Source organism: Hypanus sabinus, chromosome 17, assembly GCF_030144855.1.
Source record: "Hypanus sabinus isolate sHypSab1 chromosome 17, sHypSab1.hap1, whole genome shotgun sequence".
Classification (NCBI taxonomy): Eukaryota; Metazoa; Chordata; class Chondrichthyes; order Myliobatiformes; family Dasyatidae; genus Hypanus; species Hypanus sabinus.
In genome coordinates this window covers 78,319,261-78,341,503 of record NC_082722.1, presented here as the reverse complement: position 1 = coordinate 78,341,503, position 22,243 = coordinate 78,319,261, and the positions used below count along the sequence as shown (strand labels likewise).

General features: G+C 46.3%; 1 protein-coding gene and 1 long non-coding RNA gene across 5 annotated transcripts in view; one reads left to right on the top strand and one right to left on the bottom strand.

The window, feature by feature from the left end:
- On the bottom strand, nt 1–21,705 carry LOC132407047 (uncharacterized). 2 transcript variants are annotated; one of them, XR_009516361.1, is made up of 4 exons: nt 21,558–21,705; nt 20,946–21,128; nt 10,284–10,462; nt 1–1,397 (listed from the first exon to the last, which is right to left on the bottom strand). It is a non-coding gene; the product is annotated as an uncharacterized LOC132407047 (long non-coding RNA). The 2 variants fall into 2 exon arrangements; XR_009516360.1 differs by lacking the exon at nt 21,558–21,705 and adding an exon at nt 21,340–21,529 and having other exon boundaries at nt 2–1,397.
- LOC132407045 (cadherin-10-like) overlaps nt 21,126–22,243 on the top strand; it is a 94,354-nt gene continuing 93,236 nt past the window's right edge. For all 3 annotated transcript variants that reach the window (XM_059993286.1, XM_059993285.1, XM_059993287.1), the window contains exon 1: nt 21,126–21,327. In XM_059993286.1, the coding sequence (XP_059849269.1) occupies nt 21,296–21,327 (32 nt within the window). In that variant the 5' untranslated portion in view covers nt 21,126–21,295. The remainder of the gene's footprint in view (nt 21,328–22,243) is intronic.

Below are 22,243 nucleotides of genomic sequence, written 5' to 3'. Positions count from 1 at the left end.
TGCTACACGCAGCGCTAAAATAACGACACGGAGTTGGTGAGCTGCAGTTGCAAAAGAGATTTATTCAAACTTCGCAGCCTCGCTTTAAAGCCTTCCTGATCCCGCCCTCCCCAGGCAGGAATGCTGTAGGGGGCGCGTATTCACAGTCCCATCCCACGTGCGGGCTTTTCCCCTTGCTGGTGAAGCAGGCTTGGCGCGCACCGCTTTGTGAGCTGGTTCGAGTGCGCTGGGAAGTGGGTCGCCACAACCCCTCAATTTTGAGGCTGTGCCCTCCAGTTCTGGATACTCCCACCAGAGAAAACATCCTCTCCTCATCCACCCTATCTTATCCTTTCAACATTTAGTAGGCTTCAATGAGATTCCCCCACATTCTTCTGAATTCCAGTGAGAACAGGCCCAAAGCTGCCAAACACTCCTCATGTTAACCCCTTCATTCCTGGAATCATCCTCGTGAACCTCCTCTCTGCAATGACAACCCATCCTTTCCACATTGCTGCACAAACATAACATGCCCAATACTTACTGACCTTAACTTGTACGTCTCTTTGGAATGTGAGAGCACTCGGAGGAAACCCGTGTGGTCGTGGGAAGAATGCAGACAGTGTTGGGCTTTGAACCCTGCTTGGTGAGTGCGAGCACTGTAAAACGGTACACAAGCCATTGGGCTACTGTGCTACCTCTTGGCTTGTTCCAACCTCTTAAATGATAAACATGGCTAAGGATGCCAGTGGTCTACTTGGATCCTGATGATTAAACCCAAGGTTCATTCAGAAGTCAGGAAAGAGGCACAAAACTTGTTGCTTTGCAATTATTTCATTAAGCTTTGATAAAACAGGGAGCCAAGTCTGTGGGTATATTGCAGGGAAAGCTAAGATCAAGAATTTGAGACTAAAATAGAGCTGGTTTGTGCTTAGCTATTTTATACCCATAGATAAGGAAAAATTCCATTCAAATTTGTAGATAAGAGTTAATCAATTAGAAAGCCATTATTCAAATAATACAGAACAAAGAGTCTTTCAGGGCTTTCCAGAATTATACCAATATAACCACTAGGGTTTTATTAAACTTTCATATACATATATAATGTCCTAGTGGTGGAAATATCCGTAATTATATAAAATACAAGTAGACAATTATTGGCGTGCCACAGTAGCGTAGCGGTAAGTCTGACCTTTATGGCTCTGGGTGTGCCGCAGTTCAGAGTTCAATTCTGTAAGGAGTCTCTGTATGTCCTCCCCTTGGAATGTGTGGGCTTTCTCCAGGATCTCCGATTTCCTTCCACAGTCTTGGTTATTGTAAATTGTCCCATGATTAGGATAGGATTGAAATTGGAGTCGTCAGGGATTGCTGGGCTGTTTGGCTCAAGAACCCGGAAGGGCCTATTCCATGCTGTATCTCTAAGAAAAATAAGATATTTTAAGTCAGTAAGAAGCTATCAATTAAACAGTCTAATCTGAGAATTAAATATTCAGACACCAGTATTGACACAACCCTTTTGAGTTAGTAACAATGGCCAGCCTGGGGTGCATATCCCATTGAAACTTCATCCCCTTACCTCAAATATATACCTTCTGGTATACAACATTCTGTCCCAAGAAAAAGCCTCTTGATCTCTGAATGATCATGTAGCCAATGGCTTACTTCCACTGGATCACCTACCAGCCAGAGGATTACTCGTGGCCAGCTAATCGTTCGATCCTTGATTCATAATAAATCCAACAGTTGATCTGAGCATATTGTATAAATCCTTATTTTTATTAAGGTACTTTACACTTGAAGGTATCCAATTTACTAGGTTAACCTGCTCATTAATGCAATTATCTAATCATCTTGCAGCAGCTCAATGCATAAAAGCATGCAGACATGGTCAAGAGGTTCAGTTGTTGATCAGACCAAACATCAGAATGGGGAAGAAATGTGATCTAAGTGACAGAATGATTGTTGGTGCCAGATAGGGTGATTAGAGTATCTCTGAAACCGCCAATCTCCTGGGACTTTCACGCACGACAGTCTCTGGAGTTTACAGAAAATGGTGTGAAAAACAAAATGAAAAATATCTCATGCAATGAATGGCAGTTTTGTGGGTGAAAACACTTCGTTAATGAGAGAGATCAGAGGAGCATGGCCAGACTGGTTCAAGCTGACAGGAAGGTGACAGTAAATCAAATAACCACTCGTTATAACAATGGTGTGCAGAAGAGCATCTCTGAATGCGAAACACATTGAACCTTGAAGTAGATGGGCTAATCAGCAGAGGACCACAGGAGGTATCTAATGAAGTGACCACTGAGTGAACTTCTTAAGTGTTCAGTGAGCTTGTGTTTTTCACAATTCCCCGTTCAATGTGGAAGGCCTTTACTTCACTGAGCAGGAGGCAGTGACTGATTCTGGGCTTGTAAGGTAGGGCAAGGTGGGAGTTGTGCTGGAGAGGGGCACAGCAAAATGTTTGGTGTCAATAATAGTTGGGGAGGGAAGAAGATGTCCACCCAAGAACATCGAACACTACCGCACAGTACAGCCGCTTTGGCACACGATGTTGTGCCAAACTTTTAACCTACTTTCTAAGATCAATAACACTTCTGTCCTGCATTGCCCTCTATTTCTCTCTCTTCCATATGGATTCTCTTAACTCTCCCTAATATATCTGCCTTTATACCACCCCTGACAGAGCATTCCACGCATCCAGCACTCTTTAAAAACTTACCTCTGACACCACCCCCCCCCCCATACTTTCCTCCAATCATCTTGAAATTGTATTAGCAATTTCTACCCTGGGAAAAAGGCACCAGCAAGAAGCACACCTCCATCAAGTCACTTCGCACACTCCCTCACTCCAAAGAGGAAAGTTCGAGTTTGCTCAACCTATCCTCGTATGACAAGCTGTCTAATCCAGGCAGCATCCTGAAAAATATCTTCTGCATGCTCTTTAAAGCTTCCATATTCTTCCTATAATGAGGCACCCCAAACAGAATGGAATATTTTAAGTCACACGAGTGAATCTGCAGATGCTGGAAATAAATAAAAACACAAAATGCTGGCAGAACTCAGCAGGCCAGACAGCATCTATGGGAGGAGGTTTCTGATGAAGGGTTTTGGCCCGAAACGTCATCACTACCTCCTCCCATAGATGCTGTCTGGCCTGCTGAGTTCTGCCAGCATTTTGTGTTTTTAGAATATTTTAAGTGCGGTCTAACCAGAGTTTTATACAGATGCAATGTTACCTCTCAACTCGTGAACTTAATCTCCTAACTAATGAAGGCCAGAACCCTGTTCGTTTCTTGTGCTGCATCCTTGAGGGATCGATGGACATGGACCTCAAGATCCCTCTGTTCCTCCACACTGCCAGAAACCCCGTTATTAACCCCGTATTCTGCCTTTGAAAGGGAACCACTTCACGTTTTCCAGACTGAGCTCCGTCTGCCACTTCTGAGCCCAGCTCAGCATCCTATCAAAGTGCAGTCAGATTCAAACCAGATGACAGCATCACTTCCTGCAAGCAGATTGGCCACAATCTGCAGTGCAAACTACCACTGGTAATGGAGTTGGCTAAATCGAGAGATTTCTCACTGCAGAGAAACAAGGGATCCCGGCAGTTTCTGGGGATTCCCGTACTCTTGCCCCTCTTTCCACCTTCATATTCTGGCTTCCTCCCCTCCCCCCTCTTTTCCAGCCCAGTTGGAGGGTCTCAGCCTGAAACATCAACTGTTTTTCCCCTCCATAGATACTGACTGACTTGCAGAGTTCATCCAGCATTTTGTATGTGTTACTCTGGATTTCCAGCGTCTCTTGTGTTCGAGTCACTGAGTTCCTCATCTTCGGTTACACATTTGCCGTCAGTGATTCCTTGACCCTCAGGTTACTTCTTCAGAGAAACCTGCAGAGCTGGGAAACTCAGATTTCAGGTATTTATGAATAAAGTTCACCTAAATCTTGTGGTTTGTTGTTTGAAGTGTACAGGAATTTTAAACCATCCTTCAGCCCTTTGCTTCTTCCACTTATCACCAGCTAGCTTCTCACATTATTTCCAATTTCCCCCCTCCCAGCTACCTACCTCTCAACTGGAATCACCCATCACCCACCCGTTATTGTTCCTTTCCCCCCCCCACCCTTTCATTCTGACTTCTCCCCTCTTCCTTTCCAGTGCTGATGAAGGGACTCTGCCTGAAATGTTGACTGCCCTTTCCCCTCCATAGATGCTGACTTCCTCCAGCGTTTTGTGTGTTGATCTTTATATACTCCTCAACATAAATTCTGACTTGGGGAAATATTTTACACTTGTGGATTATTATTCACTCTGCATCTTGATGTCACAATATTTCACATTGGCTTAGAGTGTTGGTCAGCATGGACTCGTAGGGCTGAAGGGCCTTTAACCATGTTGCGTTGCTTGAAAACTCAAGTATAATTAAGAAATTTATTTTAATTTTCTAAGCCTTTCAAAAACATTATTTCACTCTTAGAAATGTTTAAAATTATACTTAGATGATGTATTTGTTGTTTGTGCATTCTTTTTGGTAGAGTTGTGGATGAAGATGGGGGAAGCAATGGGTAGAGGATGGGGAGGGGAGATGGAGTGGGTGGAGGTGGGGTGATGGGTGAGCTCCATCATGGGCACTAGCCTTCCCACCAGCAAGGACATCTTCAAAAGGAGATACTTCAAGAAGATGGCTTCCATCATTAAGGACCCAAATCATCCAGGACATGCCCTCTTCTCATTGCTACCATCAAGGAGGAGGTACAGGAGCCTGAAGATACACACTCAATGCTTGAGGAACAGCTTTTTCCCCCTTTCCCACCAGTTTTCTGAACGGTCCATGGACACTGTGTTATGCACATATGTGTGTATATTTCTCATTGTACCTTATAAAATGACAAGCAGGGTTCGGGGGTATGGCAGCATGTGGAGTGCTGGGGAGGGGATTGTGGAAGTGGTGGTTTGAAGTTGGGATGTTGATAGGGGAGGTAAGATCATTAGACACAGGTGCACAATTAGGCCGTTTGGCTCATCGAGTCTGCTCTGCCATTCCACCATGGCTGATTTATTATCCCTCTCAATCCCAGTTTCCTGCCTTCTCCTGGTAATCTTTGACACCTTGACTAATCAAGAACCTACCAATCTTTGCTTTAAACGTACTCAATGACTTGGCCTGTCTGTGACAATGAATTCCACTGTTTAGAAAATAATCTATACCTTTATTCCTTCCACCAAAGTGCATGACCATAAACTTCCCAACACTGTATTCCAGTTGCTACTTCTTTACTTACACCCCCAATCTGTCCAGGTACTTCTGCAGACTCCCTGCTTCCTCAGCGCTACCTGCCTCTCCTCCTATCTTTGTACCATCCACAAACATGGCCACAAAGCCTTCAATTCAGTCATTCCATCAATCATTGACATAGAAAATAGGTGCAGGAGTAGGCCATTCGGCCCTTCAAGCCTGCACTGCCATTTGGAATGATCATGGCTAATCATCCAACTCAGAACCCTGTACCTGCTTTCTCTCCATACCCCCTGATCCCTTTAGCCACAAGGGCCATATCTAACTTCCTCTTAAATATAGCCAAAGAACCGGCCTCAACTGTTTCCTGTGGCAGAGAATTCCACAGATTCACCACTCTCAGTGTGAAGAAGTTTTTCCTCATCTTGGTACTAAAAGGTTTCCCCTTTATCCTTAAACTGTGACCCCTCATCCTGGACTTCCCCAACATCAGAAACAATCTTCCTGCATCTAGCCATTGACATGCAACATGAAAAGAAGTGGGCCACGATAACAGCCTTTCATTCATTGTCACCAACAGTAAGGAGTTGCTTATTGACTTAAGGCGAAAGAAACCAAAGGTAGTGTCAGCATGATAAACTTATATAGATGCGTGGTGGAGAGAGTATTGTCTGGTTTCATCACAGGCTGATATGGAAACAGCAATGCCTTTGAATGGAAAGTCTTATGAAAAGTGGTGAATAAGTCCCAGCCCATCACAGGTAAATCCCCCTCTGCCATTGAGCATATCTACATGGAGCACTGTCACAGGAAAGCAGCATCCATCATCAAGGTCATTCTCCCTCTTCTCTGCTGCCATCAGGAAGAAGACAAAGCTATCTCAGGGCCCACACCACCAGGTTCAGGAGCAGTTATTAGGCCTCATTTGACAGGGGGATAACTTCACTCGCTTCATCATTGAACTGTTCCCTGTGGACTTGCTTTCAAGGATGCGCCATCTCATACTCTTGATATTTATTGCTTATATTTTTGTATTTAACAGTTTGTTGTCTTTTGCTGATTAGTTGTTTGTCTATCCTGTTGGGCTTGTGCAATCTTTCACTGATTCTATGATGTTTCTTGGATTTACTGTGTATACTTGTAAGAAAATGGTGATATCTATGTAATTTGATTACATTACCTTGAACTTTGGTGAGGGTTGTGGTGGGATGGGGGTGGGTATTAGGCATGACAATATCCTTTGGGGGCTCGTGTTTATTGGGTTTGGGAGGAGCATTTTGGGCTCTTGTATAGGATGGGATGGAGTGGGAGAAAGGGAGGGTTGCAGTAGGAACAATGTGGAGGTGGTGGGAGGTGAGGGATAGGAAGGTGATGGGCAATGATATTGAGGATCTTTCCCTCCTCATTGGATCACTTTAGGTAGGCACCTGGTGCCTGTCTTGGCAGAAGTGACCCCAGTGTCCCATCAATGGAAACAGAATTTGGGAGGAGCTTCTACAGTGAGGTACAGATAATTATACCCTCCTCCAACCAACCCAATCCACCCCTCACATTCCCTCCACCAACCCATTAACTCCAAAGCCATTGTCCCCATCAGCCAATGGTTGTGTTCCTCAATACCATTCCACCCCTCACCCTATCACACTACTGACCCAACATCATCCCTCCCTCTCCCATGAACACAATCCACCCCACCCCTCACTCCATCACACTCCCTCCCCACCAACCCAATCCAACCTCTCACCCACCCCATCCCTCACTCTATCACTGACCCCTCAGCCCACCACACTCCCTCCCCACCAACCCAATCCACCCCTCATCCTATCAACTGACTCCTCACCCCATCACACTACTGAACTACCATTATACACCCCCTCCCCACCAACCCAATCCACCCATCATTCCATCACATCCCCTCCCCACCAACCAAATCCACCTCTCACTCACTCCATCCCTCAACCCTATCACACTACTGAACCACCATCATCCCTCTTTCCCACCAACCCAATCCACCCCTCACCCCACCCCACTCCTCACTCCATCACCTGACCCATCACCCCATCACACTACTGAACCACGATCACACCCATTCCCCACCATCCCAATCCAACCCTTCACCCACCCCGCCTCCCTCCATCAACCCCTCACCCACTCCACATCATCCCATACACCCCTCACACTCCCTCCACCACCTCACCATCATCTACAAACACTCATATTCATACACATCCACACACACACTCACTCACACAATGTTCACACAGACATAGACAGACTCACACACAATGTTCACCCACACTCACTCATTGCTTGTGCATAAACACACTCTCTCTAACATACACATTTATATACGTGTGACCGATGGAATACAGTGTGGGATGACATTGTAGAGAGTTCAGAGGAAGTTGCTGAGAATGATCCTGGGAATGAAAGGGTTACCAATGACAACTGATCGATAGTTCTGGGTCTGAAATTCAGAAGAATGTGGGGTGATAACATTGAAACCTATCAAATATGAAAAGGCCTCAGTAGAGTGGATGTGGAGGGAATGTTTCCTATGGTGGGGGAGTCTAGAGTCAGAGGGGACTGCATCAGAGTAGTGGGATGTCCATTTAAAACAGAGATGAGGAGGAATTCCTTTAGCCAGAGAGTGGTGAATCTGTGGAATTCCTTGCCACAGGCAGCTGTGAAGGCCAAGTCTTTGCATATATTTAAGGCAGAGGGTGATAGATTCTTGATTAGTCAGGGCATGAAGGAATTCAGGGAGAAGTCAGGAGATTGGGGAAAATGGATCAGCCATGACGAAATGGTGGAGCAGATTTGATAGGCCAAATGTTCTAATTCTTCTCCTGTATCTTATGGTCTATATAAAAGTATATGTATTGTGTGTGTGTGTGTGTGTGTGTGTGTGTGTGTGTGTGTATATAAATACATATATATATATATACATACACACACACTATATAAACTGTTCAGAAAACTGATGGTGGAGGGGAAGAAGCTGATCATAAAATTTTGAGTGTGGGTCTTCAGGGTCCTGAACCTTCTCCCTGACAGTAGTGTTGAGAAGGGAGCAAGTCCTGGTCGGTCTGGAACTTCAGTGGATGCTGCATTCCTGAGCCGTTTGAAGATGTCCTCAATGGTTGTACCCATGATGGAGCTGGCTGAGTCTTAGGACATGTCCCAGATTGGAAGGCTCCTTAACAAAGCCAGGAGAGATAAACTTCTTGATAAACGTGGGAACTTGGATCCGCTTGTAAAATCAGAAGTAATGAGCCTATGTGTTATTTTTCATTCAGATTTGAATTTTAAATCCCACATAAAGAGAGAGACCAGAGCAGCATTTCTACACTTTAGAAATATTGCAAAGGTACATCCATTTCTCTCACATAATGATGCTGAAAAACTAACTCACACCTTATATCGAATAGACTAGACTACCGCAATGCACTTTTTACCGGTCTTCCAAAGCAATCTGTTGGGAAACTTCAACTCATTCAGAACACCACTGCTAGACTTCCAACTAAAACCAGGATGAGCGAATTGCATTCCCGTTCCAGCTACTCTGCATTGCCTTCCTGTATCTTTTAGAATTGATTTTAAAGTTCTCTGATTTGTTTTTAAAGCTCTCAATGGTCTGGGACCAGAGTACATCAGAGAATCATTTTTGTTTCCTAATCCTGCTTGAGCTTCCTGCTCTTCTGCTGGTCTTTTAAATTTAAACAAGCTCCCTCGAAAGATAACTGGCAGCTCAGCTTTTTTGAGTTGCACTCCTGAACTGTGCAATTCAATACCAAAGGAATGCAGACCCAACTGACACTTTTAAACATCAGCTCAAAACCGATTTATTTAACTTTGCTTTGAACTAGCATAATTTTATCTTTTATTTTCATGTTTACTTTTACATTTATTTCTATTTTTTATTTCATTTTTCATATTTGTATTTCTATCTCATGCAAAGTACTTTGAACTGCATTATCTGTATGAAAAGTGTTCTATAAATACATTAACATCTTCATTATTATTAGTGATGGATTATTGATAATAGTGCAGATGAGATTGACATCCAGCAAACATGAACGCCTTTGGTTTCTCGGGATGGAAATGTCAAATACCAGCGGGCATCGCTTTTAAGGAGCCTCGCAAAGTCCAGAAGTTTAATTTTACACTGATTTGTTTCCACTAACTTTACACATAGTGAGTTCCAAAATATAACCTGACTCTGTACACAATATTTTTCCTCAAATTCCACCACACCCTCTCCAACTCCACCTTTTGTCATAGAGGACTACAGCACAGAAAAAGGCCCTTTGGCCCATCTACTCCATGCCAAACTATTATTTTGTCTAGTCCCATTGATCCACACCTGGACCATAGTCCTCCATCCCCTTCCCATCCATGTACCCATCCAAACTTCTCTTAAATGTGAAATCAAACGTATATTCACCACTTCCACTGGCAGCTCGTTCCACCGTTGCACCACCCTCTGAGTGAAGATTTTACTTATTTAGAGATACAACATGCAACGGGCCTTTCCAGCCCACTGAACCCACCTACTTATCCCGAGCCTAATCAGAGGACAACTTACAATGACCGATTAACCCACTAACCGTCTGTCTTTGGACTGTGGGAGGAAACTAGAGCACTCAGAGAAAACCCATGCAATCATGTGTTCCCCTCCTGTTCCCCTTAAACACTTCACCTTTCATCCTCAACCCATGACCTCTCATTCTAGTCTCGCCCAATCTCAGTGGAAAAGCCTGCTTGCATTGTCTAGGCTCACGTCAGCTCCGGTTGGTTTGGAAGTCACAGTAAATCTGTGCCCTCCAGCCACTGGGGCCATGTCGTGTGTTATTTATGGTCTCCAAACCTTTCATTAACTCCTCCATGGATGCTCCCAAACCCAGCTGTGAAAGGAGGAGGATTGGGCATAGGGCCAGGAATCCCAGAGCTACAGAAACGTCATTCGAAGCTCCAAGGACTTCATCCCTGGAAGAGGAAATACTTACACAGGAAGACATATGAAGTTGTGTGGTGAAAGTGAAAGCCATAAAGATGACTAACCTGCAACCCGGGAGAGAAGACTCTGGCGAGCTTCTATTGGCAGCCAGTAGGGGTGATGGGCTTAAGAAGAAGATGAAGCCTTTCATTACATCCGTCAAATCTTTCTGAATTGTGTTTGGCGGCGATGGAAGTTCCAGTGACCGGCCAGCGGACTCACACCTCCTTCCTCTTGCCTGCGCCTGAGGGAGCAGGGATAGAGAGATGAGGGGGAGGAAGGTGCAGCCGCATTAACAACATATGCACCACTCTCTTTTCCACTTATTCCTCCTGTTCACAGAGCAGCAAGTGTGCAGAGGCTCCAACGTCCTACTGTTCCCCCTAAGCAAGACCCTGTTGGGTAATGTCAGTGGGAAGGCCAAGGTGGAGATGCGTCTCAACCAAAGGAGATGTAAGGCACTGCTTTCCTCCACTAGCCTGAAGGTCACCCTTGGGCAAGGTGTAGCACCTGCTTAGCCCCTGATCAGGGTCACGAGAAACCATGGGAGCAGGTGAGGGAGGGTCGTATGGGCAGCTGGTACATATCACAAACCTTCATTATGTGACCGATAACGCCAGGCAGACAATCTCTGAAGAGTATTGATGATGGCTGGGGTTACCCATCTTGTAAAGATGCTGCCCAGAAGAAGGCAATGGCAAAATATTTTTGTTGAAAAGTTTGCCAGGAACAATCATGGTCATGGAAAGAGAAAAGAATAAAAGCAACAGAATGGGAGCGGAAAGTGGGGCATGGGAGAAAGGGAAGGAGGAAGGGCACTGGGGGAGATGAGGAGAAGAGGTAAGAGGCCAGAGGGCAGAATTGAACAAGGAGGAAGGGAAAAGAAAAAGTAAATACAGTAAATAAAATAATTTACCAGGAGAAATCAATATTCATGCTATCCTTAAACTGTTGTCTGTCCACCCAGCACTGGTCCCACAAGAGCTGCACGGGACTACAGATGCGGGAATCTGCAGTGACAAACAACCTTCTCCCACCCCAACCCACCCCCATAGGTTTAGTTCCTCCTGAAAAACGTTTGGTGCTCTGGTCTCCCATGGGTGCAGGAGTCATGAGCTCTGATCTGTGTAAGTGCTGAGTTCATGGAGGTGCTTTCCTACTGGATGTCAGACCTTGAACATCAGGATGGGAATGGGAAACCGGGAAGATCTGCAGACAGACTATGAACATCAGGATGGGAATGGGAAACCGGGAAGATCTGCAGACAGACTTTGAACATCAGGATGGGAATGGGAAACCGGGAAGATCTGCAGACAGACTATGAACGTTGGGAAGGGGATGGGAAACCGGGAAGATCTGCAGACAGACTATGAACGTTGGGAAGGGGATGGGAAACCGGGAAGATCTGCAGACAGACTATGAACATCAGGATGGGAATGGGAAACCGGGAAGATCTGCAGACAGACTATGAACATCAGGATGGGAATGGGAAACCGGGAAGATCTGCAGACAGACTATGAACGTTGGGAAGGGGATGGGAAACCGGGAAGATCTGCAGACAGACTATGAACGTTGGGAAGGGGATGGGAAACCGGGAAGATCTGCAGACAGACCATAGATGGCACATTAGCATAGCAGTTAGTGTAACTGGGGTGTATGGGGTGTCCAGGGAAGGGTAGCACCTCTGATGAAGGGGCTTGTTGGGTCCATTCTGGGCCAGCTCACTCACCTTTGGTCCCCACCAGACAGTCAGCTCTCACCTGTGGGTGCAAGTAACTGTTTGCGTGCAACAGCTGCCACACCCCCGGTACACCACTTCGACAGGCAAGCTAAACCAGGTGAGGGTAGCCGGTGGGCCTTGAACCCCAGTGAGACAGGGACGTGTCTCTCCTAACATGTGAAGACAGCTCTGGCGGACTGGGTGGATGAGGTCTACAATGAGATCCAATGGCCAGGAAGACGGATCTGCAACGCTTCGTGGAGAGTGAAAGGCATGACAAGGCACAGAAGACGTCATGGTCATCCACTGCAAACATGCCTAGTCGTACCACGGGACTTGGACTCCCAAGGTCGAGAGGGTGGAACTGCCCCAGTACAACGGCTTTTCACTTTAAAACTCTCCCTCACAGGACTCCTGTCATTGTTGGATATGATGGACAACCATGGTTATAGTGCCAGTGATCCAGGTTCGGTTCCCACCAATCAATTCCGTAAGGAGTTCTTACGTTCTCCCTGTGACCACATGGATTTCCTTGCACATTCCAAGGACCTACAGGTTAGTAGGGTACTTGGTCACATAGGTGAAAGGACCTGTTACCGTACTGTGTCTCTCAATAAAGACCCTTTCTGCTGCTGTGGGAGAGGTTTTCATCAACAGATCCTCCCACTGGTATTCATTGCCTTCATCCCACCAAGCACTTCCCCAAACCCACCACCTCGACTACAGAGTCATGAAGCACAGACTCAGGCCCTTCAGCCCAATTCATCCATGCTGACCACGATGGTCATGTAAGATAGTCCCATTTGTTTATATCTGGCCCCTGTTCCACTTATGGTCATCCATCGTGTCCTATTTGCTTATATAAGACGTAAAACCATAAGACAAAGGAGCAGAATTAGGCCATTCAGCCCATCAAGCCTGCCCTGCCATTCTATTATGGCTGATCCTAGATCTCACTCAAGCCCATACACTTCCCTTCTCCCCAGATCCTTTGATCCACTGACCAATCAGGAAACTATCAACTTCCACCTTTAATATACCGACAGAGTCAGCCTCCAACACAGTCTGTAGCAGAGCATTCCACAGGTTCACTACTCTCTGTCTAAGAAACGTCCTCCTTACCTCTGATGTAAAAGGTCTCCCCTCAATTTTGAGGCTGTGCTTCTAGTTCTGGATATTCCCACCCTAGGAAACATCCTCTCCACCTCCACATTATCTAGTCCTTTCAACATTCGGTAGGTTTCAATGAGATCCTCTTGTATTCTTCAAAATTCCAGTGAGTACAGGCCCAAAGCTGCCAAATACTCCTCATGTGTTAACCCCTTCATTCCTGGAATCATCCTCGTGAACCTCCAATGACAACACATCCTTTCTGAGATATGGGGCCCAAAACTGTTGACAATACTCCAAGTGTCGCCTGACTAGTGTCTTATAAAGCCTCAGCATTATCTCCTTGCTTATGTATTCTATTTCCCTTGAAATAAATGCCAACATTGCATTTGCCTTCTTTACCACAGACTCAACCTGCAAATTGACCTTCTGGGAGTCTTGTACGAGGACTCCCAAGTCCCTCTCCACCTCTGATGTTTGAACCTTCTCCCCATTTAGATAATAGTCTGCACTATTGTTCTTTTTACCAAAATGAATTATCATATATTCCTAACACTATATTCCATCTGCCACTTTTTTGGCCATTCTTCCAATATGGTGAAGTCCTGCTGCATTTCATTGGTTTTTCAACACTACCAACCCCTCCACCTATCTTCGTGTCATCCGTAAACTTTGCCACAAACCATCAATTCCATTATCCAAATCATTGTCAAACAATATGAAAAGTAGTGGTTCTAATACTGACCCCTGAGGAGCACCACTAGTCACTGGCAGCCAACCAGAAAAGGCCCCTTTTATTCCCACTCACTGCCTCCTGCCTGTCAGCCATTTCTCTATCCAGGTCACCATCTTCCCTGGAACGCCAGAGGATTTTATTTTGTTAAGCAGCCTCATGTGTGGCATCCAATCAAATGCCTTCTGAAAATCCAAATAAATGACATCCACTGCCTCTCCTTTGTCCACCCTGCTTGTTACTTCCTCAAAGAACTCTAACAGATTTGTTAGGCAAGATTTCCCTTCACAGAAACCATGCCGACTTTGACTTATTTTAACATTAGTCTCCAAGTACCCCGACATCTCATCCTTAATAATAGACTCCAACATTTTTCCAACCACTGAGGTTGGGCTAACCGGCCTATAATTTCCTTTCTTTTGCCTTCCTCCCTTCTTAAATAGTGGATTGACTTTTGCATTCTTCCAGCCCTCTGGGACGATATCAGAGTCAAGCGATTCATGTACGATCATGCCCAATGCATCCGTTATCTCTTCAGCAACCTCTCTCAGGATTCTGGGACGAGTCCATCTGGTCTAGCTGACTTATCTACCTTAAGACCTTTGCATTTGCCTAATACTTTTCTCTTGCAGTAGCAATGGCACTCTCTCCCACTTTCTGACACTCACAGACCTCTGGCACATTGATTGTGCCGTCCACATTGAAGACAGATGCAAAGAACCTAGTAAGTTTGTCTGCCATTTGTTTGTCCCCCACTACCACCTCACCAACGTCATTTTCCAGTGGTCCAAAATCAACTTTCACCTTCCAATAACTGAAAAACTTTTAGTATCCTGTTTCATATTATTGGCTATTTTTCCTCATATTTCATCTTTACTCTTAGAGCTTTTTTAGTTCCCTTCTGTTGGATTTTAATAGTTTTCCAATCATCCAACTTCCCACTCACTTTTGCTACCTTATATGCCCTTTCCTTGGTTTTTATGCAGTCCTCAACTTCTTTTGTCAACCATTGCCTCCCCCTGCCATTTGAGAACCTCCTCTTCTGAGGGACATATCTCTCCTGTGCCTTGTGAACTAGTCCCAGAAACTTCAGCGATCTCTGCTCTGCCGTCATCCCCGCCAGTATCCTCCTCCAATCCACCTGGGCAAGCTCCTCTCTCAGGCATCTGTGATTCCCGTTATTCCATTGTGATACTGATACATGTGAGTTATGCTTCTCCACCTCCAATCGCAGTATGAATTCAATCATATTATGATCACTATCTCCTAAGGGTTCTTTTACTTTAAGATCCCTAATAAGATCTGGATTATTGCACAACCCCCAATCTAAGATGGCCTTTCCTCGAGGAGGCTCAAGCACAAGCTGATCTAAAAAGCCATTTCATAGGCATTCAACAAACTCCCTCTCTTGCAATCTGACACGGACCTGATTTTCTCAATACCCTTACGTATCAAAGTCCCCCATTACAATGACGTCACAACTGTCATTGGTGAGTATTACCAAGGCATTCTATCCAGTCTGGTCTTGTGCACACTGTTCCAGCTGCCTTGGACTGAGTCCAACATATGCAATGTTAGCTATGTCTGAACCTCTTGCGAGGCATACCTTGGTTCCTCTTGCCCAGAGATAGCTCACCGTACAGTAGCTGTTTGGGGAATCTGGGTCCCCGTGTGATTGACATGTCCTGTCCATCGAAGCTGGTCTTTCAGAGTCACAACCTCCATGCTCACCGTCTCTGCTCCGTCAAGGATTTCCAGCTTTGTAACTCAGTCCTGCCAGGATCGGAAGCCTCTAAACCTTTTCTCTCTACGTACCTGCCCAAGTGTCTTCTAAACGTAACTGTACCCCCCTCTAGCACCTCCCTGACAGCTCGTTCCACACGCCACCACTCAATGTGAAAAAGTTGTCACTCAGGCGCCCTTTAAATCAAAGATCAAATTTATTCACCACATACATTTACATTGATTAGGAATTAACCGTGGTGTGGTCATCAGGGTGTGACATGCAACTAAAACAACTTCCAACAATTCTAAAGAATAAAGAATTAGTTAAAAAATGAAGAATTAAAAAATGAGGGATGTGGAGAGCATGTTTCCAATAGAAGGGGAGTCCTAATCCAGGGATCACCAACCTTTTTTGTACTGTGGACCGGTTTAATATTGTCAATATTCTTGTGGACCGGCTGACGGGGGGAGCGGGTGTTAATCATGACCGGATTACAATGATACTGGAAGGAGGTTCCTTATGTCCAGTCTCTTCTGCAATTTAGTTTACGTGGCTATCAGCACTTGCTTCTGTCCCACTTGCTCACGTCCTCACCTCCAATTAAATATTCAGCCTACCGTCCTCCCCTCCGTGCAATACAGCGCCCACCAATTATTAATGGCCTCCCCTATCTCACGTCAAATAAACCCAAGCAAATAAGCACAGCCCGACTGCCAGCTGCCATAATGGGCTGAGAGACCTCTAACGATATTAGTAACTGGGCCGCTCAGTCACTGCCCACACTGCCAGCGCTAGCATCACGCGCTGCGCGGTTCAAAATTTTTTAATCACGATCTCTCGCGGAACCCCTAGCGAACTCTCATTGAATCCTAGGATTCTGCGGAACACCGGTTCAGAAACTCTGGTTTGGACGGACTGTAAGAATTTAGCTTATGTCCAGGATGCCAAGAGACTTATCTCACGAGAAGCCCAATGGGCGTCGTTTTTAACCGTTTTGAAGAATCTGGGTTCCAAGAACCTAAAGTCTGATGCCCTTCTGGGCAAATTGATCTCCTTCAGTCGATAGATAAGCCGGAATCGATAATTTCGGAGAATAAACTTCTGGCTCTTGTCACTTGGGATATTGACTCCCACGTCAGCCGAGCACTCGAGGGGAGTACTCTAGTTCCCAGTAACGTTCCGTTAGGTCGCCCTTTTGTGCCACCCGACGTCCTCAGATGGAAGCATGCGTCCAAGATAACAGTACACCCTGGGATTTCATGCATCCAAGATAACAGTACGCCCTGGGAGCTCACGCACCCTAGGATTCATAGGAAGACGTTACTATGGCCTGGTATTAATAGGGAGGTCAAGTCATTTGTCCAAGCCTGTGACCTGTATGTCATTCCAAATATTGAAATTTTCCTCCCCAGGGTCTTCCCCATCCCCTCCCGCCCCAGTCCCACCTCTTGCTGGATTTTATCACTGCCCTGCCTCCTTCACACTCCTCCACTGTTATTTCAGTCTTGGCTGATTGATTTTCCAAGCCCAGTGAAGTTTTCCCCCTCATTAGATTGACCACAGTCCTTGAAACTAGGGAACATTTATGGCAGCAGGTCATTGGGTAGATGGATTTCCTTCCTGCATTGCCTCTGACAGAGGTCCATGTGGTAACTTATACTTTACGAAAAGACCACTTGACAACTTGATGGCCAAAAGAGCATCTTTATCTGGGATGGCAAATGATATTTACAATACAGAGGCTTTCCGGTACCTCGTGTGGCATGGGTGGTGGAACGATATACAATGCACACTGGGAGTAAAAAGAGCGGAAGTAAAGACCCCGCCAACCCCGGATCCCGCCTCTTGTTACCAACAGCTTCCTGATTAGTATTAACTTACTTTTAATAATACTCACATTACAACACTTCTCCCCCTTTAAAATCCAACATTCCCCAAATATAGAAGAACTGGGAAATAAAAACAGTGGTGTCATTAGCAACAGGTTACTAATACAAAACACCTAAAAAAAATGGCAAATTCAACATTCAATCTAACAACAAAAGAAACTATCCAATCAAAGATTCAGTCTGTCAGGAGGTTTGCGAGGGTGCTGCGTTCTACGCATTACCCCCGGTGACCCAGCAGGCACCGCTGGGAGGGAGTTTTGGGTGGATCTAGAGTTGGGGACACGAGAGGGGTCTGCGTGTCTGCATGAGATTGTCCATCCTCTTCAGGGGACTCTGCCCCCTCTGCCAGTGTCTGTCCCTCTAGCAAAGTCACTGGTGGACATGCTTCCCCAGTAGTCTGTCTCACCATTGGAAACTCCATGGAACTGTCTGCCTCTGAGCCGGAATCATGACGCAGGCGCACATGGTTCTGATGTCTGCGGAAAACATGCCCATCAGTCAGCTTAACAACATAGGAGACTGGACCACTCTGCTTAAGAATAACCCCAGGTAGCCATTGCTGATTGTTTCTCATATAGACATTGTCATCTGGTTCTAACTGTCTGTCTCGCGCATGTTGATCATGTCCCTCCTTCTGCTTTTCCTGCTTTCTCTCCACTTTTGTCTTCTTGTCTGGGCGCAGCAGGTCCAATCTTGACTTAGGCCTACGCCCCCATCAGCATCTCTGCTGGAGTGCGTGTGGTCGTAGTCTGTGGAGTGAGGCAGTGTTTAAACAGGAAATGTGAAAGCCAGGTACTAAGAGAGGCCCCTGTCATCCACTTCAGACCTTCCTTCACTGTCTGAACAACCCGCTCAGCCAAACCGTTTGAGGCTGGGTGGAAAGAGGCCGTCCGAATGTGACGAATGCCATTTTGCCGCATGAACTCACTGAACAGCTCACTGGTGAACGTTGGGCCATTATCAGTGACCAGAGTGTCAGGCAACCCGTGGACTGCAAACACTTTCCTGAGCTTGTCTACGGTTGAGGGGACTGTGATGTTGCTCATGATGTGAGCCTCGATCCATTTGGAATGCACATCTACCGTTACAAGAAACATCTGCCCCATAAAGGGGCCAGCAAAGTCCAAATGTAGCCTAGACCAGGGGCAGACTGGCCACTCCCATGGGTGCAAAGGAGCTGGTGGTGGCATGTTCTGACTGGTCTGACATTGCGTGCATGATTTTACCTTGTTCTCCAGATCCTGATCCATTCTTGGCCACCAGACGTAGGATCCTGCAAGGCTTTTCATTCGAGACACCCCTGGATGAGTCTCATGAATTTCCTCCACAACCTGTGAACGGCCAGGGGGAGGCACGATGACCCTCGCCCCCCAGAAAATGCAGCCATCCTGCAGACTCAGTTCCGTCTTGCGCTTGGCATAAGGCCTCAGTTCCTCTCCTTCCACAACTCTGGGCCAACCTTGTAAAAGGAAAGTCTTGACTAGAGACAGGACTGGGTCCCTCTCTGTCCATTGCTTGATCTGGGTCACCTTTACAGGTGTCTCGGACAGTCTCTCCAATGAAAACACAGTCTCTGGAGGCACATATGTAGTAACAGGCGTCTCAGGTAAAGAGAGTCGACTCAGCACATCGGCATTTGCATTATCCCCACCCGCTCTGTACACGGTAGTATACTGGTAGGCTGATAATGTGAGAGCCCAACACTGTATCCTGGCTGAGGCTAGCGGTGGGATGCATCTGGTCTCCCTAAATAGGCTCATCAGTGGTTTATGGTCTGTATAAATCGTGAATGCACGTCCATAGAGGTACTGATGAAAATGTTTGACCACAAAAACAATGGCTGGACCTTCTTTGTCTAGCTGTGAATATCCCTTCTCAGCAGCCATCAGGGTACGTGAAGCAAAACCAATAGGCTTCTCTGAACGGTCCTCCGTTACGTGTGAGAGAACTGCCCCGACTCCACAGGGCAATGCGTCGCATGAAAGGGTGATCTCCTTGTCTGGGTCATAGTGAACGAGCAGCTTCGCTGAGTGCAGGAGTTCTTTCACTTTCTTGAAAGCTTCCTCCTGCTCTTCACCCCACCGCCACTTAGTGTCATTGTGAAGCAGCTTATACAGTGGGGCCAAAACCTTTGAGAGGTCCGGAAGAAATTTGCCACAATAATTCACCATGCCCAAAACTGATCTGAGTTCAGTGACGCTCCTGGGGCTTGGGGCCTCCTTGATAGCTCCCACTTTTTCCTCCACTGGGCCAAGCCCCTCAGCTGTAATCTTGTGTCCCAGGTAGGTCACACTCGGAGCCAGGAACACACATTTTCCACGTTTCAACCACAGCCCGACATCTGAGAGTCTCTTCAGCACCTGTTCTAAGATAGCCAGATGCTCCCCCTCCGTGGCTCCTGTGATCAAAATATCATCAAGATACACTTCTTGATGGAATCCCCTGAGCAAAGACTCCATTGTCCTTTGGAAAATGGTGGGGCTAGACGCCACTCCAAACACCAGGTGATTGTATTTGAATAATCCCTTGTGCGTATGGATGGTGACGTACTCCTTTGAATCCTCGTCGAGCAGCAGCTGTTGGTAGGCGTGGCTCATGTCCAGCTTCGTGAACAGCTTACCCCCTGACAGGGTAGCAAACAGGTCATCCGCCCGTGGCAATGGGTACTCCTCCAGCTTAGAGACCTGATTCACCGTAAGCTTGTAGTCCCCACATATCTCACCGTTTAATCTGCCTCCAAAACTGGAACAATAGGAGCCACCCACCTTGAAAACTGGACGGGCTCAATGATGTCCAGCCCCTGTAAACATTCCAGCTCCTTCTCAACTTTGCCTTTCATGGCAAAGGTCACTGACCTGGGCTTAAAAAAACGTGGTGTGGCCGCAGGGTCGACATGGAGTTTCACGGTCACGCCCTTCAGCGTGCCCAGCTCGTCCCTGAAAACGTCTCTATACCGCTGCAGGATGTCCTCCGTCGTGCGTGCATACTTAACTTCATGCCAGTTGAGCCGGATTTTGCAAAGCCAATCACGGCCCAAAAGAATGGGCCCACTGCCCTTAGTTATCACCAGCCTGGCTTCAGCCTTCTGGCCCCTGGCTGAAATATCCACATATAACACCCCTAAATGAGGTATGGGCTGCCCCGTATAGGTCCTGAGTTTGAGCTTAGACGGCCTGATATGGGAGGCAGGTTGGACCCCCATGTCCTTGTCACCAAAAACATGTGGTAACTTCTACTTTACGAAAAGACCACTTGACAACTTGATGGCCAAAAGAACATCTTTATCTGGGACGGCAACTGATATTTACAATACAGAGGCTTCCAGGTACCTCGTGCGGCCTGGGTGGAGGAACGATACACAATGCAGACCGGCAGTAAGAACCCGCCAACCCCGGATCCCGCCTCTTGTTACCAACAGCTTCCCGATTCGTATTACTTCTAATAATACTCACATTACAATAATACTCACATTACAACTTACAATAATACTCACAATAATACTCACATTACAACTTCCGTCCAAGTTTGGCAAGCGTTTTGAAAACTTACCGGAGCTACTTCCAGCCTTTCCTCCGGTTTTCACCCGCAAACGAATGGTCAGGCCGAAAGGACTAATCATAAATTTGAAACGCACTCTTCGAGACCTTGTTTCTTGTATGACCATTTAATCTGGCCAGAGATTTCCTGTAACACCTGTCAAGTCAAACTTGAGTTTCCAGAACGTATTGGGACCTAGAGGCAAAAGAAAACAAAATTTAAAAGTAAGAGCAAGAATTCAGTGGGAGACCTGAGGGCGGCTTCTGCCCGGAACATCTGGGCGGACCCCGCAGAGTCACAGCGACAGTCCAGGGAGCAGCGCTGGAAGTTGCTGAACTTTGAATAACTTTGGAGACTGTTTCATGGAAAAGAGCGCGGCTGTCGCTGCGTTTGGGTAAGTGCTAACCTCGCCACGGGGATCATAGCACTTCTCGGAAACGGTGCGAGGCTCGCGAACCTTCCAGAGGGTTCGCCCGCTTTGAAACCATAACGGTCGGAGGCCATAACGGGTCCGTTCGGGGTGGGGTGGGGAGTTCTGTCACAACCGGGGGTTGTCTTTAATGGAAAAAAAAACAAGGGATCTTTTTTCCAGTCAGTCTATGGGTTGTATTTTCTCAGTGTAACCTTGTGGGTACGCAGTGTTCCTTGCATTGTTTGCATTTTGTATCTAAAATGCCTGGTGGTCGTGGATCCTTGTCTGGAGAAACTCTTGAGTTCTGTATGCCATGCGTGACTTCAGTTCTTCAAGATTCTGCACTTTCCCTCAGTTTTGCTTTGTTGGCTAATTTCTGTAGTGAATCTTTTGTTAACAGTAAACAGTTGACGTTTTGGGCTGAGACCGTACAGCATTGGCTGACTGGCAGGAAGCAAAGGGAGCCTTTTCTGACTGGCTGCCAGTGACTAGTGGTGTTCCACAGGGGTCTGTATTCAGACCACTTTTTATGATATATGTCACTGACATGGATGACAGAATTAATGATTTTATGGATAACAAAAAAATAGGTGGAGGGGCAAGTAGTTTTGAGGAAGTAGAGGGGCAATGGAAAGACTTAGACATTGGGAGAATGGTCAAAGAAGTGGCAATGGAATCCAGTGTCAGGAAGTGTGTGGTCATGCACTTTGGTAGAGCTTGCCCAGGTGGACTGGAAGAGGATACTGGCGAGGATAACAGCAGAGCAGAGATGGCTGAAGTTTCTGGGAATAATTCTCAAGACGCAGAACAGATACGTCCCACAGAGGAAGTTGTTCTCAAATGACAGGGGTAGGCAGCTGTGGCTGACAAAGGAAGTTAAGGACTGTCTAAAAGCTAA